General features: G+C 40.6%; 2 protein-coding genes across 2 annotated transcripts in view; one reads left to right on the top strand and one right to left on the bottom strand.

The window, feature by feature from the left end:
• Positions 1–27090, bottom strand: part of COG5 (component of oligomeric golgi complex 5) — a 430205-nt gene that overhangs the window by 324282 nt on the left and 78833 nt on the right. The gene's annotated exons all lie outside the window — the stretch shown is intronic.
• GPR22 (G protein-coupled receptor 22) lies at positions 3865–18722 on the top strand. Its single transcript, XM_089685173.1, has 2 exons — positions 3865–4290; positions 12498–18722. The coding sequence occupies exon 2, from the start codon at positions 12523–12525 to the stop codon at positions 13822–13824; it is 1302 nt and encodes a 433-aa protein (XP_089541299.1). The 5' UTR covers positions 3865–4290; positions 12498–12522; the 3' UTR covers positions 13825–18722.

The following is a 27090-nucleotide window of genomic DNA, read 5'->3' as shown; positions in this document are numbered from 1 at the left end:
CCCGAATTTGGCAAGTACCTGCTCCCACTTCCGCAGAGTTGTCCTCCCCCCCCCCCTCCCTGTAGTCTTGTGGGACATGTGACAGGTCCCACAAGACTACCGGGCCATTCACAAAGCACAGCTCTTCTCACTCATGCGCAGTGGGCACCCGGCTGAGACAGGGAGAGAAGACAGCCGATGGAAGCAGGACAACGCTGGACTGAGGAACAGGTAGGATGGAGGAGCGGGTTCTTCTGTAAATTAGAGACGAGTGGCCGGCCCGGTATTCTAACACGGCGTGTCGGGAATACCAGGTCGGCCACTCCATATTCGCTCCATAAGACACACAGACATTTTCCCTCATTTATTGGGGGGAGGGGGGGGGGGGAGTGTGTCTTATGGAGCGAAATATATGGTAAATTAGACACTGTACAAAAGGATTATACAAGGTTTGTGCTCTTTTAGTCCTCATGCACACTGGACGTTTTTACAGCTGCTGTTTTTGGCTTTTGGTGTTTTTTTCTACAGCCAGTAAACTCCCCAGCATGTTATCCTATGTGTCCATGCACACAGACTGTAATCAATGTTTTTTGGCTTGAAAACCCCCCCAGAACTAGCGGGTTTCGAGATGAGTTTTTTAGCTGTTGCGGGGGCAATGCGAGGTCGTGGGACAGGTGAGTGGCTGTTTTTTAAAAGTCAGCAGCTACAGTTTTTCTGGCTGTTGACTTTAATTTTTTTTTTACAGAGAGAGTGGAACTCCGCTTTAATACATAGAATCGTCTCAATTAAAAAAAAAAACCTTAAGACTTACCACTTTAAGGTATCCAAAGACATGAGATGAATGTCACCCTATCCTGCTGATTTTTTAAAGGACTTGACAACAACACTTACTGCTAGAGGGTTTCAAAAGACTGCTCCAGACCATCAGCTGAGAGATTTTATTACTAGCCTAACAAAAATCTTATGCCATTTGGCATCTATGATCAGCTTTTGTTGAATGAACAGCAACAAATATTGTAGAGCTATAAATAAAATACACTTCCCAGAGGGACACGTTAATAAAAACAATGGACACTTTTTTGACCTTTAGCAGCTACAGACTAGAGGGAACCTTTGACATTTATCTGTAATCACTATATAAACCCAACGACATGTCACTACTTAACACTATAACAAATTGTAATAGATATCCAAAACCAGATCAGAGGAGTATTTTCTCAAATACACCCACCAAGTAGTTATTTAGAACATTATCTTAATGTTAGATAGGGCCTATCTTTGGTCACAAAACAGTCACTTTTTTGTGGCATAAGTTTTCATATTCCATGTGTTCCTTTGTTGACTTGTGTCAGAAAATTTCAACTAAATTTCCCATTCTAGTTGATCCCAAAGGTGCTCTACTGAATTCAGATTTTGTAATTAGTTCACAGACTGTGAGCCTCAGCAGAAATCGAGATTCATCAGACCAGGCCTTATTTTTCCAGGCCTCAGCAGTCCAGCTTTGGTGAGTCTGTGCCCATTCGGCTTTATGTTCTTGGCTGGCAAGAATGGAACTCAGTTTGGTCTTCTGCAATTTTTGTCCATCTGCCACAAAGTTAAACGTGTTGCACATTCTAAGATGCTTTTCTGCTCCCCACAGTTGTAAAGAGTGGTTAAATGAGTAGCCATAGCCTGTAAGACTGAAGTGCTTCTAAAACCTTAAAGCGAAGCTCCACCCAAAAGGGGAAGTTCCACTTTAAACACTGGTCCCCCTTTGGCACCCCCCCGGGGAGTGGGGGGGAGGCAGATACCCGAAATTGACAGGTACTCCCTCCCCGTAGCCTTCTGGGACACGTGACAGGTCCCAGAAGACTACTGGCCATTCAGGAAGCGCAGCGCTACTCAAGCATGTGCAGTGGGCACCCGGCTGTGAAGTCGCAAGCTGTCACAGCTGGGTGCCCACACTGAAGATGCCAGCGCCTGGAAAATCAGATGGCTGGTGAAACAGGCTTCAGGGAGGACACCCCAGGATCGTGGGACAGGTGAGTGGCTGTTTTTTTTTTTTAAAAGTCAGCAGTTACAGTTTTTGTAGATGCTGACTTCTGTTTCTTTACAGTGTGAGTGGAACTCCGCTTTAAGGTTTTTATGCATAGAATGCATTAAGGTACAAAAGCTTTCTATTGCAGAGGATCCCTCCCATCTCCCCTTATATTCACCGGAGTCCGCTCTAGATCCAGTGACGTGCATGACAGCTGTGACTCTCCTTGCTCTGTCATTGGGCAGAATGATAGCAAAGGAAGCCATGGGTTCCTGCTCCTGTCAAGAAAATCCTATGACAAGTGAGAACGGAGCAGGGCCAAGCCCCACTGTCTGTGTCAGTAGACACAGACAGCAGGGTGTGGGAACAAGCCAACATGTGTGCCACCATAAGAAGCGGCTCCCTATGGTTGCACACAGAGAAGAGGATGAGATAAGAGTGCAGTGGTGGACCCCACAGAGCAGGAAGGTATAACTGGTTTGTTATTTTAATTTTAAAAAATTGAAAGCTTTAATATCACTAAGTCAACCTGTCCATTCTCCTCTGACCTCTCCCATAACAGTGCTTTAGTTAACAGAACTGCTGCTCACTGGATTTCTCGTATTTTTTTTTTTTTTTTTCACCATTTTGAGTTAACTCTTCAAAATCACAGTGATTACATTTTTTTTGCCTGGTGTTTGATGTGAACATTAACCGCAGCACCTGACCTGCATTTGCTTGATTCCATGCACTGTGGTGCTGTTTTGTGATCAGCTGATTAGCACACTAAGCAGGTGTACACAAGTTCCTAATAATCTGTTTGTGAGTACATACAATGTGATCTTGGTGAGTATATGCAGTACAATGTGATCTTGGCGAGTATATACAATGTGCCCTTGGTGAGTATATACAGTACATTGTGATTTTGGTGGATATATACAATGTGATCCCCCCACCACCAATCAAGCATCAACCTATATCAACCTAAACCAAGGGAGAGGCATATAATCTAAAATGTCTTAGAGTGTTGGGTTTTACAGTAGCTTCCACCCTGATGCTATGATCATTCAATATGTGTGTGGCTTTCCTCTCTAAGCTTTGATTTCCTCCCGCAGTGCAACACATATTGGTACATTAATTGGTTTTTATCTACACTGGCCCTAGAGTGTGTGTCTGTGTGATTGTAGCTGGAACATTACTTTCTATATTCCATGAAGGCAGATGTTTTTCTGGGAAAAATTGTAGGATTTCTTATTGCTAGATAAACAGTTAACAAAAAGAATTATGCGGAGAAAAACTGTAGCAAGCTAAGATTGTAATATATACAAACTTTTTAAAAATTCTATTAATGTATCTTTAAGAATTATACAATAGATTGTGAATTAAAAGTATTTAAGAGAATTGACTTAAAAGGAAAAGACAAATATTACGCACTCTGCATTTTGAAAGTGGATCATCCAATAGCAAATTAGAAAAGCCGTGTTACATGTAAACAAATCAATATATCAATTTTTTGTGGCTGAACGAAAATTCTAACAGCTGCACAGGGCATTTACATAGGCGGACTTATATCTCAATATACGTCTTGTAACATCTACAGCTTTTTCAGCTTCTGATTCTATTAAGCGTTTCTAAATCAAATCAACACAAGAAGCGTCTTAGGAAAATTCAAAAGAAATAGAGCAAACAGACCATAATTCAATTTACAAGGGAGTCTCAAAAAAAATAACAGCTTTTTGAGAGTCTGTAAAGCCTAGGCATATATGGAATCACAGACTCTGACTTCCTACACACAAGTCTTCAAATGGGATTCTGTGAAACAGGTTTTAAAAGGAGAATTTTAAAATGCAGTGCTGTTCTAAAGCTCAGCAAATCCGGCCAATCAAAATTAGTGAATGCACTGCATCCCTCTGCAGTGAAGGGAAGCAACGAAGCAAGCTGTCATTCAGCAAAAGCAGACCTAACAAGCAGCACTACTGCTCTTCTGAGAGGAGGAAAAAAGACAGGACCTCACTCATGTCTCCTGAGAGTTGCAGTCTTCAGTATGTTAAATTACTTTCATCATGTATTTTCAGATGCTTATTGATTTCGCTGTGGGAAGACTGAACGAGCGACCGCAGCAGCCTGAAAGCAGCAGTACAAGCTCTGCACGTTAGCACTATGCTGAAACAATGGCTCAACACAAGAACATCTTTTCATTAAGATCATTTTCTGGAGAGATATGTAACACCTGCCTTCCTGTGTGCTCTGCTTACAAGTGAACAAGATGAAGCAATTAAGAGTGGTTCACAAAGGATCCTTAATCTTTGGCAGAGGTAAGTGCTGTCATCACTTTTCACATGGAGTTTTATCATAGACCTCTCTTGTAATACATGCTAAGCCTGGATTTCCTAGACTGTCTCAGAACAGAGACACATCTATAATGCTTTAAAGTCAAAACTATGCATTCATTCATTTATGTAATAATGCTTCCTAAATTTGCATGCCCAGCATTCATATCAGGTATAATTAAATTCAAATTCCTCTGATTAAAATAATCAGTCATTGCCTAGACACAAGGTAGCTGATACAGAGCTGTGTTACTTTCATCCTAACATGTAATGGGGATTTGTTTTCTTGCTGTACCTCTAGCCCTTTGCGTTATCCAGTCATTTTTTTTTCTAATATTTGCATGGCTGTGACAAGAGTGAATTCGACTTGAAAGAACTTATTTGCAATGCAAGCAGGGTAATAAACAAAAAGCAAATTAAGGCACACACACACACACATCATTCAAAGGTCATATTCGAGTTGCATTAATTTCAGACATAATCGTGACAATAGTGCAGGGGAGGCTTACTTCACTATGTCTGCTGGAAACTACTTACTAGCAGGCTGAGGACATACTGTCTCGAATACTGCTCACCAATCAATGGCAGGCAAAGTGTAGAAGCACCATGAAGAAAAAAGGTAAATAGAAAGCACTAGTTTTTTTACCATAAGGCTATTATAAAAGGCATTTGAGAAAGGTATACAGAAACCAAAAATACTGCACAGAAGGGTGTAATCTATCTGTGTGTATGTAAATATGGAAAGGATCAACATTACCTTTATATGTGTTGTCATTAGCTCAGAACATATCTATGAATATGATCAGTGTCATCGCAAAACAGAACCCATAGAATCATTACTTAAAATATAATATTAGCTGAACAATTAAAACACATATTCCTCAAACATTGTTACATAGAACTATTTATTTTTCTGCTAAAGGCCATATAAATAGTACTTCAGTACTGACGCTCACAGGTTGAAGGATGAAGTAAGCACAATTTGTGCCCCACAAGTGCAAATGGACTTTACTTATAACCTGCGTTCAAAAGTACAAAGGGAAAGAAAGAGCAGAGACCATGGAAGGAAGTTGCATATTTATGACAGCAAGAAGACTAGAACTCTGGCAAAGCTTTAGTGATCCACATTTATTCTTTGCACAACAAAATAGTATTACCAACTCCCATAACAATACTAAAAGGTCTGGGCTTTAGACACAGAGGGGCTGGTTTAATAAAATTGGAGAGTGCAAAATCTGGTGCAGCTCGGCATAGAAACCAATCAGCTTCCACTTTTTTTTTTTGTCAAAGCGTAATTGAACAAGCTGAAGTTACAAGATGATTGGCTACCATGCACAGCTGCACCAGATTTTGCACTCTCCAGTTTTAGTAATTCAACCCCTTAGGGTTTAAAAACACAACTTTGTGATTGGGTGCACTGCAGCGCCATTCATTTGGAGTGGCACCCCAACGCATAGGCAATCAGCCACAACACACTACCTTGCATAGTGGTGAACTACATCAGAAAAAAAAAAGCTGCATATCTGTTTTGTGGTCCATTCCTGTGCTGCCTAAAATAAATGGGTTGCCTTAACATAACGCATGTTAATAGCATTAATGCAACACACATGAGTACACACAATTGTAAACAGGCCCTTAAACTAGTGGCAAAGACGTACAAACCTTATATCAACAGGTGTTACATAGGACATTTCCATTCTATTAATAAATAGGCAATATCAAATTAAAACGATTTGTGCTTTTGACAGAATCATGACCATTGATAATAGTAATAAATAAAATCTGTCCTATATAATAAAATGTATTATTCTTATAATATGGTGGTAGAAAGATGAAGGGAGTTTAAACATAATAAACCCGAGCCTAGAACAAGAAAGGGATGCAGAGAATATCCATTTGGTGAGCAGTAGTAGATTGCCTAATAGATTCCACCCCTGCTGAACAACAGAGCTACTGAACATCTTTACAAGCATCTGACAGTGTGACAATGACATCATGTATCAATCTCTGAAAAGATGCTTCAGTGAACTAAATGGTCCCTTATGGCAGAAGGAAGCAGGTAGGTGTTTAGCAGCATGGTGCCAAGTTCTGCCACACATCTTTATTGCCTAGAAGCACAGTTGCCTGCTAGCTGTCTCCATGCAGCCCACTTCCCATTTGAGCTTGTTACTCATCCTAAGTTAATAGAATCAGGGATACAAAAGATGAATTTGGTTAATTAACTCTGCTTCTTTCAATGCACACTTAGGCCACAGGAAATGTAGCGCCTGAGACACAGGACTGATGCTTTATCTTTGGCCAGCGTGGAATCTGGCAGGGCTCACATTTTCCATTTTTCTGCAGATGCTTTCGCTTTCAAGTACAGGGGAGACCAAAGCAGGTTTTCTTCAAAGCGCAGATTACCTGCTGATCAAAATGAACATTACTCTTTATGTTTAATTCTTCTATACAAAATAGGTATAGGAAAGAAAACTAGCATCTTAAAAAAAAAAAAAGGCTGCCCAATGCGGTTTACTGGGAATACATGTAGATAAATGTGCTCCGAGCTCTGTTTGGTCCTGCAGAATTTCACTTCTTACAAGATACACTTGGAACAGACATCACATTACAGACGCACAAAACCAGAACACTGAAGTGTAAATACAGCTTGACACATGCACAACACAAAAGCACAGCACAGACTTCAGCAACCTGTGCGTCTCCAGATACCATTAAACTAGATATTCCAGGGTAATAATAACAGGCCGACAGCCAGAAATTGCTGGCCATGGGGTGTTTAATGAAGGCTTCACTGCTGAAGCAATTTTGAATATAGAAGAAAATCTCATACTGTCACTGAAAAATTACAATTGACACGTAAAACATAAATGTTGAATTTGGTAGACCGTTCTTCATAACCTTTACTTTAACATCCCATCTCTTCATCCTTGGTTCTATTTTTCTTTTTTAGTTCCTGTCTTTTTTCCATGTACACATAAAGACGAGTTTTGTGAAAATAATGAACATAAATTAACACAAAAATAATGCAGACATAGGTGATCGGTGTCAAGTGTACATACAGGTGAAGCTGAAAAAATTAGAATATCGTGCAAACGTTCATTTATTTCAGTAATGCAACTTAAAAGGTGAAACTAATATATGAGATAGACTCATTACATGCAAAGCAAGATAGTTCAAGTAGTGATTTGTCATAATTGTGATGATTATGGCTTACAGCTCATGAAAACCCCAAATCCACAATCTCAGAAAATTAGAATATTGTGAAAAGGTGCAATATTCTAGGCTCAAAGTGTCCCACTCTAATCAGCTAATTAAGCCATAACACCTGCAAAGGGTTCCTGAGCATTTAAATGGTCTCTCAGTCTGGTTCAGTAGGAATCACAATCATGGGAAAGACTGCTGACCTGGCAGTTGTGCAGAAATCCATCATTGACACTCTCCATAAGGAGGGAAAGCCTCAAAAGGTAATTGCAAAAGAAGTTGGATGTTCCCAAAGTGCTGTATCAAAGCACATTAATAGAAAGTTATGTGGAAGGAAAAAGTGTGGAAGAAAAAGGTGCACAAGCAGCAGGGATGACCGCAGCCTGGAGAGGATTGTCAGGAAAAGGCCATTCAAAAGTGTTGGGGACTTTCACAAGAAGTGGACTGAGGCTGGAGTCAGTGCATCAAGAGCTACCACACACAGACGGATCCTGGACATGGGCTTCAAATGTCGTATTCTTCTTGTCAAGCAGCTCCTGAACAACAAACAACGTCAGAAGCGTCTTACCTGGGCTAAAGAAATACAGACCTGGTCTGTTGCTCAGTGGTCCAAAGTCCTCTTTTCTGATGAGAGCAACTTTTACATCTCATTTGGAAACCAAGGACCCAGAGTATGGAGGAAGAATGGAGAGGCACACACTGCAAGATGCTTGAAGTCCAGTGTGAAGTTTCCACAGTCTGTGTTGATTTGGGGAGCCATGTCATCTGCTGGTGTTGGTCCACTGTGCTTCATTAAGTCCAGGTTCAACGCAGCCGTCTACCAGGAGATTTTGGAGCATTTCATGCTTCCTTCCACAGATGAGCTTTATGGGGATGCTGACTTCATTTTCCAGCAGGACTTGGCACCTGCCCACACTGCCAAAAGCACCAAAACCTGGTTCAATGACCGTGGGATTACTGTGCTTTATTGGCCAGCAAACTCGCCTGACCTGAACCCCATAGGGAATCTATGGGGCATTGCCAAGAGAAAATGAGAGACATGAGACCAAACAATGCAGAAGAGCTGAAGGCCGCTATTGAAGCATCCTGGTCTTCCATAATACCTCAGCAGTACCACAGGCTGATAGCTTCCATGCCACACCGCGTTGAGGCAGTAATTGCTGCAAAAGGGGCCCAAAAAAGGGGAGTACATATGAATGCTTATACTTTTCAGAGGTCCGATATTGTTCTATGTACAATCCTTGTTTTATTGATTGCATGTAATATTCTAACTTTCCGAGATTGTGGATTTGGGGTTTTCATGAGCTGTAAGCCATAATCATCACAATTATGACAAATCACGGCTTGAACTATCTTGCTTTGCATGTAATGAGTCTATCTCAAATAATAGTTTCACCTTTTAAGCTGCATTACTGAAATAAATTAAATTTTGCACGATATTCTAATTTTTCGAGTTTCACCTGTATTAGAAATGTGAATTTTAAAATGAAAATCTTCTACAGAAACTGCCAATATCTGACCAAATTTGACGTCTGAAGAACAACTTGAAGCATATCTCCCAAGAAGAGATACACAGGCTGCCATTAATGGCCTCAGCTTTTTAATGCTAGTTGCCTGGCTGTGTCTGGCTTCCAAGTTACAGACCAGGAACAAGCATGCAGCAAATAAAAGTCAGAACTTTTATCCGGCATACTTGCTCTGGACAAGTCAAAGCATCAACATGAGCAGCAGGCGAGTTGCATTTTAGGACAGAGGTCAGCCATGGCAGTTCATGTTTCCCCCAATACAGGTTTACACTGTGCTCATTGGTAAGAAAAATGTAACAACATTGCAGAAAAATATTTAGCAACATTAAACTTGGCAGAACTTCCAGCTTGTTCCTATAGCAACAACAGTACAGACTAAAAGCAAATTTGCATAAATTAAGGAACTTGCAAAGGCTGAAAATCAGTGGGAGCTAAATAAAGAGCACATTTAAATACATGTATAGTCTATATGCGTGTGAAGGACATGGATATTGTTGACTGATATACAATATTTTGCATACATCCATGGTAAATAGACCTCATACTGAGATCACAGAGCGTCAGTCATGTTTAGGAAAAGTGGAGATAGCTTCACAACAGTGTGACTTGTCACGTATGACAGGCTGGACGACCCAGGATTCTTGTAACAAGCTGATGGCACTGATTAGGCTGCTAAGTCAACTAGACATGAACACATAGCATCTAACAAGCACAATGCCTAGTGACTAGGTATGGAAACACAAATTGTAACTGCTGAATCACAAAATTTCAGCCTATGGGCCCTAATAGTTATGACAGAACATAGTAGATAATCTTCATTCCACTTGTACAAGAGCCTTTTGACAGCTTAAAAGAAGAAATGTTAGGCTGAATTTATACCCTAGTGTAAATGTTTACAGGTGATTTTGCGGTGTTTTTAGTTTCTAGGCATTTTTGCTTTTTTTTTTTTAAGGCATATTTAGGCTTGAGCATTTTGTTTTAGCCAATGGAGAGCTAGTTGCTAGGATTAGGAGATGATTGTTGCAGGTCTGAAAAGGGTAATTTCAGGTGCTTCAGTTGAAGTCTCTGTGGTCAAAAACTCCCCATATTGCTTCAAAAGTAGCTTATGTACCTATTTGAGTGTCAGGCATTGAGCTACAGGCACCTGGACACTTATATGTGAACAGGGACAATTTAAGCATGGGATTTTAGTTCATGAGCAATATGGAGCTTTGACCTTAAAGCTATTAAACACTCAGGCATGAATCTGGGCTTAGGGCTACAAGGATTCCTTAAAGATTATGAATCTTAAAGGACAGGTGCACCTTTAAATGGCATTCAATGTTTCTTTAGATTTACCAGTAAAGAGATCAGTTTGATTTAACGTGGTTATAAAGACTTAAGGTTTTTAGCTTAATGCATGTTCAGCTCCCCCTACCCCACCCCTACTAAATTCCTGAACAGATCTCGACAGCTTTGCTTTCTCTCACTAGACATGGAGGCTGTAGCAGGAGCCATTGGTCCTGCTACTGTCAATTAAATCTAGTGAGAAGGAAGCGGGAAGGAGGGGTGGGCCAAGCCATATTGCATGTGTCAATAGATGCCCACAGCCTGGCTCGGGAACGATCCCAAACTTGTGCCACCATAGGAAGCAGTTTCCTGTGGTAGCACATGGAGAAGAGGAGGAGCCGAGCATCGGTGAGTGACCAGAGAAGAGGAGATCTAGGCCGCTCTGAGCAACACATTTGCACAGAGCAGGTAAGTATGACAAGTTTATTAAAAACAAAATAAAAATACCGTTACAAACACTGTAAGCTGTAATATGAAGGAATTTAAGGTAAACCTTTAAACTCTAAATTTAGGTTTAACATTTAAAAACTTTTTCTGTTTGTTATATTTGCTCAGTACATACTCATGCTCTGCTCCCTGCTTTCCATTACTACATAATAGTTCTGCTTTACTGCTCCTTCCCACAAGGAGTCCGCTAAGAGTTGCCTAAGGCTTTTTTTCATTGTGACCATTTAGTAGTTTTTAACTTTCACTTCATGTAGGGATAGAAAGCAATGGGACATTTATAACATTTTGAGAAAATGGAGAAGGGTTCTAACATCTGACAATTCTTCTACTGCTATTCAAGTGTTCCTGTCCCATTGAAAACCGCTTCCCCATTTCTTGTACAGTATCAATTGGGCAAGTGAGGCAAATTTATACCATAATGGGTTAACATACAGATGTTACAATTTGAACAAAAATGTTACTGTATTCCTCAAGAAAATAAAATTTGGTTGAAGCTCAGCTTTAAGTAGGTTAGCAGTCAATGTCACAGTCAGGAAGATAACGTATGTAAAATGTAAACGTTACATCAACAATGACTTTAAGGGAAACACCACAATAACACAAAAATATGTGATCACTGAAATTACATTTTACCTTCCCTTTAACAAAGAGCAATTCCCCACCTATTCATTACAATTATCAACCATTATGGCGTGGCATATCTATTACAGATGATGAAAAAAGCCAATTTCAATAGACTAAATTGACAAAGTGTTAACAGAATAAATTATATCATGTGACTGTAATTTTTTAAATCTTATTGGGCTCAGCTGGAAATACTGTCACGTTTTGTGTGAATTGAGTGTGGTGTGCACAGACTTATTTCCAATGGTAATTTACTCAGTGCTACTTTGCCACGCTATTTAGGATAAGAAAATAATAGAAGCCTGTCTTTACCTTTGCCATGCACTACAAGAGGCAAAAAATGCACTGATATGTAAAAAGTCTATTTTTATTCATTTTTGGAGGTATACTTGTTCTTAAAGATTGTCAACAAACACTCAGGGTTACAAAAAGTAAATGGTTTTGGTGCAATCGCAGTAAAATCTTACAGTACAGAGTGAACCTACACTCACCATTACTTTTGTGTTGGGAAATTTCAGCTATTTCTCTGCAGTTTACTACTGTCTGCACAAAGCTAAGTTGGATTGCATTGTTCTGCAACTAGCAATTGGGAACCTTCCAAACATGCACTGGATACTGGCTATGCATGCCAAGGAACACATGGAAACACTCAGAAGCCATCATGTATGGTCAGTTTACCTAATATCACACCTGTGAGACTATTAGCCGTTAGGAGCCATCGCACACAATTTTGTTCCATTACAGAATCTTTCTTGCCCTTCTTTAGCTTGAACAAGACAAGTCAAGGATTTATGAGGTTGTAGGGAGTTCACACGGAACTAAATCTTCCATGCAGGTGTGTGCATCTTTCCATAAATCAGCAGAACACTTGAAATTGCCAGCCAAGGGCAATCATTTCTAAAAGGAACCAAGGGGCACAAAAAAATATTAAAAAAAAATCATTACACCCTAAATATGGCACTCGGCCATCGTTAATAATTTCTTTGCTCATTTTAAGACAAAAAAAATCAAGAATGTAGGTATTTCATGATTTGCCTCTCTGATATTGTTTTGGTCTTCTTACAGGACTCATGCTGCCTATCTCAACAGAATGTGTTTCATGTTCTTGCTGGAAACCAACATGCAGTCTGAGGCCAATATAACAGTTCGCGATGAGATTGACAACGTCAGCACCAACATGTACAGACCACTGTCATACCCACTCAGCTTCCAAATTTCCCTCACCTGTTTCCTCATGCTGGAAATCGTTATGGGCCTTGGAAGTAACCTCACCGTACTGGTTCTTTACTGCATGAAATCCAACCTGATCAATTCTGTCAGCAACATTATTACTATGAATCTCCATGTCCTTGATGTGATAATATGTGTAGGATGTATTCCTCTGACAGCTGTGATCTTGTTGCTGCCGCTCGAGAGCAATAGTGCATTGATTTGCTGCTTCCATGAAGCCTGCGTGTCTTTTGCCAGTGTCTCCACAGCGGTCAATGTCTTTGCAATCACATTGGATCGCTATGACATCTCAGTAAAACCTGCCAATCGTATTCTAACTATGGGCCGTGCATTCATATTGATGACATCGACATGGATAGTCTCTTTTCTTTCTTTCCTGATACCTTTCTTTGAAGTTAACTTCTTCAGCTTTCAAAGTGAAACCACCTGGGAGAACAAAACACTCTTATGTGTCAGCGCTAATGAATACCACACAGAACTCGGGATGTATTACCACCTACTGGTACAGATACCCATTTTCTTTTTCACAATTATTGTAATGTTAATAACATACAGCAAAATACTTCAGGCTCTAAACATTCGTATTGGCACAAGATTCTCAACAGCGCAAAAAAAGAAGATACGCAAGAAAAAAACAATTTCTCTGGCTACACAGCATGAGACCACGGATGTCTCACAAAGCAGTGGAGGCAGGAATGTGGTGCTTGGTGTAAGAACTTCTGTATCTGTGATCATTGCCCTCCGCCGAGCAGTCAAAAGACACAGAGAAAGACGTGAAAGGCAGAAAAGAGTTTTCAGAATGTCACTATTGATTATTTCAACCTTTCTTTTTTGTTGGACGCCCATTTCCATATTGAATACAATTATTTTATGTCTGGGCCCAAGCGACCTCTTGGTAAAACTTAGACTTTGCTTTTTAGTTATGGCCTATGGAACTACCATCTTCCACCCTCTCCTATACGCATTCACAAGGCAAAAATTCCAAAAGGTTTTGAAAAGCAAAATGAAAAAAAGGGTCGTTTCAATTGTGGAAGCTGATCCAATGCCTAATAATGCCGTAATCCATAATTCATGGATAGAACCCAAGAGGAGTAAACAAATGACAACTGATGACAATGAAGCTAGGCAGAAATGTTTAACACCTCAGGTTGTCACTGACTAGCTTAGTATTCCTGCCTTTCTACCTGAAGCAAAGACTGGTATGAACAGGAGAATGACACTGCCAACAAAGCAATGGTTTTTATTTATTTTTACCTTGGTAATTACACTGTATATTTTCAATACATCGTACATAGGATAGATGTTTGATTTTCACACTGCAGTTCATTGGGCATGGCAGTCTGTTCATGTAATTCGTATAAATTTGTTGATATTTTGTTCACCGAGACACATGTGTAAATCTTTTTATAAGAAAAGAAAAAAAATAGCGCAAAATAATATATATATATTACAAGATAGATATATATATATCTTTTAAAAAGTTAACACATTTGGAATAAATATATCTGCTGAAATCTGTTGGAACAAAGATATGTTTATTAACTACCAAAGGATTGTGAGTAGGAGCTTATACTGTACAAATGTATGCAAACTATATGAAAGAAAAGTATCAGAGCAGCCAATTACATTTTCGGTCTAAACAGGAAATGTCGCTTTCTCATTTGGAGAGAAACATTGCAGGAATAACAACGGCACTATATTGTATTCGTAAGGAACTAGGACTTCAAATAAAAATTGAATTGAAATGATGGGGCTTACTTAAAGAGCTTGTTTTAGAGCCCGATCCAAGCAGTTTGCGCTAGGAAAAAGGCATTTTTTTTCAGTTTGGACTTTTTACACTAGGGTTTTGCACTTGAAAATCTTCTACATGCAGCATTTTCTCTGAATATGCAAGTGTTTTTAGCTCCCATCGCGGTCTATGGAAACACTAGTAAAATATTCAAGCATTTGAAAGGTACTCTTAACTGCTCGTATATGTATTTCAATGCCCAAGGTACCACAATGTGCTGCAAAATGACAAGATGATCTTAGAACACTTGTGGAAAGTTTAGAAAGCTTTACAAAACTCTGAAAATACCCAAAAAAACACCAGTGTGGAAAAAGCTAAGATAACAAAACCTTGCTGTGTGAAAAGGACCATATATGATAACATTAGGCAAAAATTTTTAATGTAAAAATTCAATCGGGACTGGGTTACCCTCTATGCATCTGCCTAGGCACTGCTGATCAAAGGGGGCCTGAATGCTCATATTAGAATATCTTATCAGGCCTCCAAATAATGAAAATAATTAAATTTTTCTCGCAGAGGCACAGATATCACCTATTCTCTTTCTCAGGGGTCAGCAACCTGTCTATCACGGGCAGGTGAGGGGTAGATCACATCCTTGCCTTGCCGATCCCCATTCTAAACTGCTCCTTTCACACATGCAGTGCAGGAAAGGAACATACCTAGGGTGTGGGAAGGATGAGGGGTGGGGGCAGCAGGGACCAGCATGCCAGAAGAAAGGGCAGTAGTGTGTAGGTGGTGCTTCCCTATTCTGCATGTCCTCCTGTGACCCCCTGTACACAAAGATCTCTGCCCTACTGGCTCCCTCCTCTGTCCTTCTAACTAACACTGTCCTCTGCCTTATAGACTGACACCATCCACTTGACTACTGACTGATATCATCCACCGTCCTACTGATGGACACCATTCTCTGCCTTATTGACTGACCCTGTCCATTGCCCTACTGACTGACTCCATCCTCTGCCCCACTGACTGACACCATCCACTACCCTATTGAATGACACCATCCTCTGCCTTACTGACACTGTCTTTTACCCTGCTGATGGACACCATCCACTGCCATATTGACTGGCACTGTCCTCTGCCTTACTGACACTGTCAACCGCCCTAATGACTGTCCCCATCCTCTGCCCCACTGACTGAATCCATCCACTACCCTATTGGCTGACACCATCCTCTGCCTTACTGACTGACACTGTCCTTTGCCCTGCTAATGGACACCATCCAATGCCATATTGATGGACACTGTCCTCTGCCTTACTGACACTATCCTCTGCCACAATGACTGAATCCATCCACTACCCTATTGACTGACACCATCCTCTGTCTTACTGACTGACATCGTCCTTTGCCCTGCTGACCCCCTATAATCTGCTCTAAAACTGCCGACTCCTGTTCTCTGCCCTACCTACTACTGACCTCTGTACATTGCCCTACATACCACAGACCTCTGTACACTGTCCTACATACTACTAACCTTTATACACTGCAATACATCCTACTAACCTCTGTACACTACCCTAAATACTACCTACAGTACCAGTTCTTCTTTCATGATGGACTCCTGTATCAAACTTATGCGGGTGACCAAATGCTGACTTTCTCACTGAAGCCAACTTTTAAGGTAGACTAAGTATATAATTTTACAGTGCTATTAGTTTTATTATATTTTTCTAAGTTTCCGTCATGCCATCCTTGCTTTTTATTGTGGCCTTGCTAGTTCATATCTTAAAAAAAAAAAAGCCAAATCCTAATGATCTTTGATCTCTTCCATGATGTTCTCTACCTAGAAATGTTGCCTCCCCTAGCACTATCTCCGCTAGACTGAATCCTTTGAGCCATGGAAATCCAGTGTAAATACTGCAAATTTACTGTAGGTGTTGGCCTTTTCACCCAATAAGCCTATGTAACGCACAGAGCTAATGCTTTGCACTGGTTAAGCCAATGAAAACAAGATTACAGAGACTGCAGCTTTACTGTTTACACTGATTTGGTGCCTATTATACACCTTAAATTATATGTCAAAGCAAAAAAAAAAAAAAGTAGCACATCTCTGTGATACGTGCATATTTCCACATGTTTTATCCCTTCGAAAGACCTGCAAGTACAAACAAATACCCACTGATCTGCCAAAAATGCACAACACAGAACATGTTTGTGGAATGCATGGTGTCAGCCCTGCCCGGAGTCTTTTTCTAAACTACTCAACTACCCCAATTCTCTGATCTCTACAAAATGAAGGCTAGTCATTCTGTAATCTAAGATAAAGGCTAAGGGGCTATATACCCTCTCTGAGATAAAATTAGAAGTGTGCAAAGGACTCTCAACAGCTCTGTATTTCTGACAAGATCAAGTGTTTCATCGCACCAAGCTCAACCCTTGTTTCTATGAAAGTGGCTTTGTGTACAGGAACACAGTCACCATGGAACAAAAAATATATTTCTCAAACTGTAGCCACAAGGTTGAAAGCACACACTTGCATAAAATACCTAATGTTTAGCATTAACAGCTTGCTGCAAACACTTTAATCCATTAATTTAGAGGGGAGCCCACATACGTCTGGCCAGGTAGGTGTGATCATCAGGCGTCCTGAAACTTCTGCCCATATAATGTACATGTGCAGGGATGTGAGAATTTCAGGAAGCCCTGCTCTCATGTTTTTAAAGCGTAGTTCCACTCACGCTGCCAAAAAATAAAAGTCAGCAGCTACAAAAACTGTAGCTGCTGACTTTTAAAAAAAACAGTCACTTACCTGTCCCTCGGTCCCGTGATGTGTCCCCTGCAGCCCGTTTCAGCAGCCGTCCTGTATTCCAGGAGGCCGACATCTTCAGAGTGGGCACCCGGCTGTGATAACTTTCGACTTCACAGCCGGGTACCCACTGCGCATGCGTGAGTAGCGCTGTGCTTCATGAATAGTCTTGTAGTCTTCTGGGACCTGTCACGTGTCCCAAAAGACTACAGGGAGGGAGGACACCTTCCGCTTCCGATCGCCTAGGCGATCAGACCGGAAGTGGGAGCGGGTACCTGTCAAATTCGGGTACCTCCTCCCCCCTCGCCCCCCCAAAGGTGCCAATCCTTAATGGGGAGCGGGGGAGCAGTCCTTAAAGTGGAACTTCCCCTTTTGGGTGGAGCTCCGCTTTAAGTAGAATTCTTTTTTTTTTGGCAGTTATAAAATAAATATTAGCTGGTTGTGGTTTGAAATGGTGGTTTCGGTTACAGTTTTATAGAGGGGGAAGGGGGTCTTCATTTAGAACATTGCAGCAATATTAATGCATTCCAAGAAATAAATGTTTAAAAGATAAGTTCACCTTTCATAACATGTTACACCCATATGCAGGGTGTAACATGTAATGGATGGATCGGCCCCCGCTAAACTGCTTTGACAGCTAGCAGAGAATCTTCTCTCCCCTCTAGCTGTCACAATTTTTTTAAAAAGGGGCCATGCGGGACTCAGTCCACGACACTCATTCACTGTCCTCTGTGAATGAGAAAACTACAAGTCCTGACAGCCTTAGCGGCACTATGAGAGCTGTGGTAGTTCAGTGAGTCTTCCTGTTGGTATATATCTGCTTGCCCGTACATCCCATATGGGCAAGCAGATATACTGACAGTCTGCAGGAGACCTGCATGGCACCAGCTGGTGCAATGCTTTACAGGCTCCCAAAACATTTTTTTTTGTTAAAAAGTGATCTTATCCTTTAATTAAAGTTTTGCAAAACTTTTTTTTGTCTGTTGCAGATTATGGTAATAGCTATAGCAGCATGTCAAGAGGGTAAAATAAATATCTTCCACATGTCAAATTACAGAAAAATAAATGCTGCCAGTGTATGTATAAATCATGAGTTAAATGAATTAATGTACAGTGCAGGGCTATACATTGAATGTCTGTCAGGCTTGAAAAAAGGGTGCAGGTAATGTTTTTAAATGTCTTCCAGCTCAAGAGACAAAGTGCAGATGTACACGTGCACTGCATAGTCCATACTGCACAGTGTGTAAAACAAAGCGATATAGATGGTGTCTGTATTGTACTGTATACTACTGTTACAACATCACAGAATGGTTCTCATACATGAATGGCATCTCATTGACTCCCCCCCCCCCCTCCATCCCCCATTTTCTCCAAAGCACCTGAGCTTTTGTCATTTTAAATTAGGCTGTGTAACTTACATGGCAGATTACACTATTTTAAATCTACATGAAAAGAACATGGGAAAAATGCCCCCCTCCACCAAATGTCTTTATTCATTTTTAATAAAAATTACATTTTTCCTTAAGATTGCCAAACATTTATTATTCATTTATGACCTACAAAAAGGTTAGCTAAGGTATAGTGCAGAATGAATTGAATTAGCACCTGGATCACTCTTGGTCAGTAAATTCTTTTTTGTACCACTGTGAAAATGTGTAAATTGTATGTCTTAATCTAGTGACTTTACATTATTGTATCTCTGTTGTGTACAGAAATGCCGGTACCTAACACTGTTGGTGATATGATTTAGGAATATGTACCCACTCTGGGACCAGCAGCAAAGTCATTAACAATTGGATATGTCACATCATAACACAGGGTTTGACAAATTTGCTTTGACTCTAGGAGCTGGCTAAAAAAGTTGGGAGCCAGTTTTTTTTGTAGCACAAGGTAGGTTGTCAGTGCCCAGGATTTCATGCAATGAGGGGCACAATTTCCCATTGAAGTCTATGGGGTGCGATTTCCCATTCAAGTCTATGGGGCGTGATTTCCCATTCAAGTCTATGGGTTGCTATTTCCCATTCAGGTCTAAGGGGCACAATTTCCCATTCTGGTCTATGGGGCGTGCTTTCCCAAGTCTATGGGAGGCAATGTGTGAACCCAGGCACTAGGACGCAATTTCTATTTGCCATGGCGACCTGGGCCTGGGATTTGTTAAGCCCTGTCATAACACACTTAAAGAATCATTTCAGACATGGTCTATATATTTTTTCCAGTTACATTAGTCGAGCTTGAACCAATCTAGTTATGTATATATCATACCTGGCCGATGCCCCTGGAAGGTGGAAATCACAGAAGTAGACACTGCTATGTCACTAATCTCCATTTGCTTCCAAGTCCCGAGCTGAGTGACAACACTGCCCTGCTTCTCCACCTTGTCCAATCCAAAAATGCTTTGCATTCATTCAAAAAATGCAAAGCATTCCTTCAATGGCACCCATACTAAGAGGCCAACCTTCTGTATTCAGGTGGTATACAAATGGTTGTAGTTTTGTGCTACTATCGCCATCCTGCACACTGCAGCTGTCCTAAAAAAAGCAAAAAATCACTTGATTAAAGTGAAAATGAACAGCCAGCCAAAAAAAAAATTGAGGCCCACAATTCTGTTTTGGGACAATTCTGTCCCGACACAGAATTATATTGAGACTGTACATTGAACTTCAATTTTGTGGCTCAGTGTACTCTTGCATTAAAAATGCTGACAGGCAGGGCGAAGCATCTATGACAGGTTTTAGGGCTTGTTCAGTGCGGTTACCTGTGCTTTTCCTTAACTGGATGAAATTCACACCACACATTGTGACACTTCAAATAAAGCTGAATAAAAAAAAAAACAAGTAGTGCCATGCAATAAAACAGGCATTGCACAGTTCCCTACCAGAGCACTAGTCTCCAGTGCATTTTATCATGCAGGCTAGTGTGAATCTAGCCTAAAAGCAGACTTGTGGCTTAGGGTCCTCTCACATAGGCATGCTCCACTCCATTGAGCAGTGAAGCGATCCCCTGCTGATTTGGAGCAGAATAGGACAGATTTCCCTTTTGTGACAACCATGCCCAGTTTTTTTTGTGTGTGGGTGTTGGTGGACCCGTGTTGGATCTAGGGGCTGCTGGATGTAAATGAACTTGTGCCTATTTACATCAGGCTTTTTCTGATCAGTCATGTTTAGACCCAGACCTGGAGACACCTGAAGGCTGGCAGTTGTAAGTGCACACATCCATTTCTATCTGCCTGCCTGTAGACATGTGAAAGGACCCTTACATCTTAGCACTGCCGTTAGGCTGTGTATGAAAGCCAACAAGCATGTTCCAACATCATCCGCAGGTGTGTTTTAGATCAGCAGATTACTGTCAAAAGGCAGTGGGAAGGACCGGAACAATACAGCAAGGTCTAGAGGAAAATCCAAACTAGTAAAAAGGTAGGATGTATTATCTCAAGGATTAAAAAAAAATTTTTTTTTTCTGGAAAGTGTTGGGAATAGTCAAAAACTCTCAATTTTTTGTTCTCTGTGTCCTGTTGGAGAGATGTCCTAGAGACACAACAGAAAGTGAGAAGAAATCTATCTAAAATAAAGAAAGATTTGATCTTAGACAGATTTCACTAAATCAGGTATACCCATTGGAAGACTTACCCTCACCTTCTGATGACAACTTAACAATGTTGAATTTATTATTACTTTCTGTCCCAGTGACAATGGTCAGCAGAATCAACAGAAAGGGCTAATCTCTCTAGTAAGAACAAAGACAACATTAAAAACTAGACTGGGCTTTAACCCTTCCCTTTTAATGTAAACCTTAAATATGTTTTAGTAAAATATATACTTTGAGCCACTGATTAGGGGAAAATGATTTATTGATCCAAGTGTAAAATAGAAAAAAAGAAAAAAATAGCACATCTTGTTCATGATTCCACTTTTTCAAATTTATCAATTTCCATCTGTCTTTGGAGGAATAAAAAACATATACTGCTCCTACAACTGTCTAGGTTATCGTTTGGGTTAATGTATAAATACATCTCCAAAAAAAGTTCTGTTGTGTCCATCTACTATGTGAAAATCTAATGTACACATATAATCACACATTAGTAAATATCTATCTATATCTCATACATGATATAGATCTACAGGGCTGAAAAATATTCACTGTTGGTCAAAACATTTATTCTAATGGTATGGTGGTGGGTCTCCTGGAGGACAAAATGTCATCTATGTACTGTACATAATATAAAACAGCCACAGTCTGAACATGTCTGGACATTTTAAGTAATAATATCTTGTCTCGATATTTTCTAGTAAAGTGTAAAGGAGAGATTTCTTCACTCTCCTACATCTCTTCTTTCCTGAGATGATCTCCAAGGTAACGGTTTTAGGCCACTGACATGCTCAGTTCTGCTAAAGGTGATGTCTGTCAACAACATAGCTCTTGGTTTCTGTGTGGCATAATTACCTAGTTGGTTTTCTGCAGTTTTATTGCATTGCTTATCCCTAGTGTAATACACTAGTTTAATAGCAGCTGATTAATGAAAGCATCTTAGCTCCTCAGACAGAACATATGCATATAAAGATGAAGCTAAATATTTGTTCTGATTAAAGCAGATTTTGCATTAAATGCATTTTCTGCTTTTTAGTAAGCCCCCCTGAAAAAAAACAAAGCAAAAACACATTCCTAGAAAAAGAAAAAAGCCCTCTGGTTTCCAGCCTTTCCTCACTTGGACTTCACATATGATCCTGGCAACACCAAGGATTCCAAATTCCACAAGAATGTGTTCCTGTACCATGCAGGAGTATTCTCACACAATTTGCAAACTCCGCTTTCCCAGTCTCATATCGGCAAGCAGACTGGAAACGGAGTTTTGAAGAAAATATTTCTTTAATACTGGCAATTTTTTTTTTAACCAGAATTTTACATTGCAATTTACAGCAGGGTCCACTATAAAGAGGAGCTGAGCAATCAAAGTCACGAAGTAACCAGAAAAAAAAGCAGGGGAGGTAGTAATGTCACTCCCTGTCAAGTTACAGTGCTGAGGCTTAGCAATTGGTTGCTAGACCCAAGCACTGTCACATAGAAGTGGTAACAATTGCTCCCATTGCCTAAAGCTCCAGGGATGTTTGCCTGCTGAGGCAGCAGAAGATGCAGCAGGGAAGCCCTGGTAATATGAGGATTAATTGGTAGGGGGGGGGGGGGGGGACTCTTTACACAAACACTGTCACTTTGACCTGAATGGTCAAAGCAAGTGTCTCTTTATCTGAAGTCAACATATTCCTCACCTCTTCTCCACTTTGGAGGCTGTGAGGGACCGCCGAGCGGCACCACTAGCACTCCACTGGTCAGGCGTGCCCAGAGCGCGGCGTTTAAGCCCCAGGGTACTTGTTCACCAGAGCCCCTGATGGTGGGGATGGACTTGGAGTACCCCGGGACCAGGTCGCTACTACTGAGCACACCTGTCAGTGGTAAGGGTGTTCGCCAGGGGCTCCAACCAGGGAGAGCCAGATGTGAGGAGGTCGGGTAACCCTGATGGGATGGATGGATGGATGGCTGAGCAAGTGCGAAGTCAGACGGGCCAAGTCAGTAACGTAGAGGACGGTATGGTACAAGGGAGCGGGCAGAGAATCGTCAGATCACACGCCAGGTCAGCAACAGTAGGTCAGAACTAATGAGGGGCATTCAGAAAGAGAGGTCAGGCAAAGCAAAGGTCTGGGCAGGAGAAATCAGCAGGTCAAAAGCAATCCGGGTCAGTAACTTACTTAGGCACAGGTTCAGAATCACAGGATACAGGTAAGACCAGAAGGCACCGAAATGACAGCTCAGGGACATTTAAATATCCCGCCCTGCGCTGCCATTGGTGCCCAGCGGGCGGCCGCGGCTTCTACTGCGCATGCACGAACTCGAACGCCGCGGCCGGCCCGGACCTAGTGCCCGTGTCCCTGCACAGGGCGGTGCAGTGCGCCTGCGGCGGGGATTGAGGGGATCCCTGACAGAGGCACAATGAAGTGAATTAGATGCCCCTCTCCCCCATTTAACTTGATCCTTCTTCCTTGGACTTGGGGAGGGTTCTTGGAAGCCACCTATGATGCATCAGCAGAAAACAAGACCTATGCTATGGAGTGTCAGAGATTATGGGAATTATGTGATCCCAGAAAAGAAAAAAGTCAGCGTTTTTGCTTATTATTACAAAATATTCTATGAAAGGATACATTAAGTTTCTTTTTGAAGTGTGGAGCTTCATCTAATTGCTCCACGTAACAGCACCCAAATACTAGGGCTGTCACATGGGAAGAGACTATATCCCAGTTTAAACTACAACCTCATAGTTCACATACTGTTTACTGATGGGGATGGGTGGTGGATCAGAGTGAACCTGTTGTTTTCCTGTAAAAAGTGCAGGTTCAATTAAAAAGAGCTAATCTATAGCTAGCTGTACCATAAATTAACATCAGGACATAGACAAAGCATGTACCCAAACATGTTACACTTGCTATTTGACCATTTGTTCCTTCTACAATGCTTCGTCTGCTCGAACCTTTCACCATGCAGGAATCTAAAAATAGGGGACAGCACAGATCCTGAGCCATGTATAGTACACTGAATAATCTTGTTTTAGAACAATAAAAATGTACCATTGGGCACCATAAACTCTTGCTTGGATCTAAATAGCCACATGCAGTCAGGAGGGCACAGTATTTTATATACAGGAAGATGGGTAAGAGTTATACAGCTGTAATTTCTCATGGCTGGGGTTATAAAATGGGACTATACACTGCAAGCACACCCTTCATTTCTCTTGCATCCTGGGAGGCTTTGCTTTTAATACAAAGAAATAAATAATATGCTTTAAATGCACTAAGACTACATAGAAAATAAATTACAGCAAAAAATTGATTCATTTGAATAGCCTTGCTCATTGCATAGCAATTCTGCTGTAAATGTCACCTAAATGCAAAGAATTGTATTCTGAAAAAGATAACTTAGCCCCTTGGTGACGAGCATATGCATATATGTGGCCCTACTGAACTGGGATATTTTTTCTGTGGGGTCCCATATTTGCGTATGTACCTTTGTGCTGGGAGCGTGCCGCACGGCACGCTCCACGCACAGAGACCGGGGTCTCACTGAGAGCCCCGGGTCCCGTACTTGACCTGGAACTCCCAATTCAGGGTCACCTTATAGCTGTAATAGCCTCTGATTGGCTATCCCACCGCCATGTTTTCTCTCTCTCTCTGTCTCTCCTTGCAGAGAAAAAAATGACAACTGTGTGTAAAAAAAAAAAAAAAAAAAAAAGAAAAAATATGATTAATAATAATTTTTAAAAAATTTACAAAAAAATACCTATATCAAGGTTTTATCTAGGTCAGTGGCAGGGTTTTGTTTAGGTGAAGGTCAGTGTCAGTATTTTTTTTTCCGCAGAATTGTTTTTTTAATTTCCTTTAAAATTAGTATCAGTGTCAGTTGATGTCAGTGTATTTCAGGTAGGATAAAAAGAAAAATAAGCACTATTGTTTCTGGGCTGTACTACAGGTACAAACAACAACTAATATACACATATGTGGTATGGCTGCAATCGTCAGGAGCAGGAGAAATTTATTTTTGGTTGTTCTTTAGTGGTATGTTACGGCAGTAACAAGAAATATACAGCTAAATTTTAAAAAAATGATTTTTTTCTTACTATTTTGCACAAGTTTTCCTTTGACAATAACAAAAAATCAGGAGATATCCATTGCCGTTTACTACCAAATCAAAGCCTAATTTGTCCTGAAAAAAGGTATAAACCACCTAGATGCATAAAGAAGTTTTGATGATATGTACAGTTTTACTAACACAGATCAAAGTTGCAAAATTGTGCTTAGGCATTAACATTTGTTTTACCCATAGGCGCAGAGGGGTTAAACAGCTTTGAAACACTAGAAAAAAAACCTATATCACAGCTAACGTCTTTTTTAATATAATATAGTATATTAATAGTAAACCATTATTTTACCTTTTAAACAATTCATTACAATTTTGGAACCATTAATATTTTAGTGGACAGTATGTAACAGTATTACAATGACGTTGAAAAAATTAATTCAACAAACATAACAAACCATCCAATGAACAAAAAAAAAGTTAATAATGCGTCACCATGGGTAATGAACTCATAAAAGATAAAACACTAATAACCATGACTATAATAATTACAACATTTCATTTATTTTCAAATATTAATGAACAGATCTCTCTCTTCGATTGCAGCTCTTGCTCACATTTAGCCCCATGCTCCCCCGCTGTCAGTATACAGCCATACCATCAAATATATATATTCATATGTTAATTGACAGGAAAATTACACAACAGGTACAATGCACACACTAGAGCAGAAGGTATGATAACATTTCATGATTATCCATTTTATGATTAATCTCAACACAGAAAAGACTCAGTGGCATTACTGGAAAATTGAGCATATCTTATTTACTAAAAGCACATCCTTCAAATGCTGTGAAAATAAATCTAGCCATGTTCCACGAGAAGAACGCTAAATCCTTGGCACCTCTGCCAACCACCCAAGATGACCAATGCAGTATCAGCAGCAATTTATATTATTTTATGTGGATCGTTTTTCATTGGGTGTCAGGAAAGGATGCCAGACATTTTCTTAAATATTTATTTCAGTCATAATCTACTCTGCTTGCAACCCTCTTCTTAAAATGCATATTTATGTTTGCATCAAAGAAAACAGCTGGTGGAATATAAGGGAGTATGGCTAGTAAGGGGATCATCTAGATAGTTTCTTTCATGGCTTCCTGATCTAAGGTGTAAAACAAATAGCAGGTGATCTCTGTGAGCCAAGTTCCGTTCAGCTCAATGTGAAGATGTCTGGCTGCAGAGCTGCTCTGATTCCAAGTGACAGATAGCCCATGTGTCTCAGTCAATGACAGGTTTCCGGGTTTCTTAAAACATCAACTATTTCCATTGGCAGAGCTGTAATACATGTTAAACAGTTTTTCCTCAGCTTATAAAATCTACTAGGGATGCCAAGAAGTAAAATTGTGAATATAAACCAAACACCCAGAATAACGTGCTGTATGTACTGATCCCATCTTTACGATCACTGGGAATCCATGGGATTTACTGTATAGCAGGGGTGCTTTAACTGATAACTGGCCACGGGCCACAATGAGATGAAATGGATCAGAATTTGTAATATTTTATTTTCAAAGGCATAATGGACATCCTCCTGCAGCCGCTGAATGGGAGAGGGAGAGGAGTAGAAGCCGGCTTTCAGCAGTTGCAAGAGGAAAATGGAGAGAAATGGTTCCTGTATATGCCTCCCCTGCCACCTCCTGTCCAAGTGTAAAACGAAATTTGAAAGGGAGGCTACACTCTAGAGCCTCCCAAACTTTCTAAAGAAAGGGCCAGTTTAGTGTTCTTCAGTGGGAGTAAACAATGCCCGATCTTTTGTATTAGGGAAGAAATAGTTGGTGTCAGTGGATGGAATTATGCCCCATCATTGGTGTCAGTGGAAGAAATAGTGCCCCATCATTGGTGTCAGTAGTAGAAAGAGTGCCCAATTATTGGTATCAATGCCAGGAATTATACCCCATTGTTGGTCTCAGTGGCAGGAATAATGCCTTAAGAGTCGGATAAAAGCAAGCAAAGGGCCGCAGTTTGGAGACCACTGCTCTAGAGCATGGGGCGGGGTCACCATTGTGACCCCTGACGCTACATTAGTGGTTGGAGCATGTGGTAAAAACACATCGAAGCTAGGGGGTTTTACCTCCCCTCAAACTGCAAATATATACAAGCCCATCCTGGCATGAGCCCCCTATAAGGCTGCTTTCACACTGATGCGCTGCTGATTACCCGCACTGCAGGTGGAGGGCACTGCACCTACAGCTTTCCTGTGGGTGAGCTGCACTTTG

Source organism: Staurois parvus, unplaced genomic scaffold (assembly GCF_062004578.1).
Source record: "Staurois parvus isolate SC_StPar_1 unplaced genomic scaffold, SC_StPar_1.0 ptg000019l, whole genome shotgun sequence".
Taxonomy (NCBI): Eukaryota; Metazoa; Chordata; class Amphibia; order Anura; family Ranidae; genus Staurois; species Staurois parvus.
This window is presented reverse-complemented; position numbering and strand designations above follow the sequence as displayed.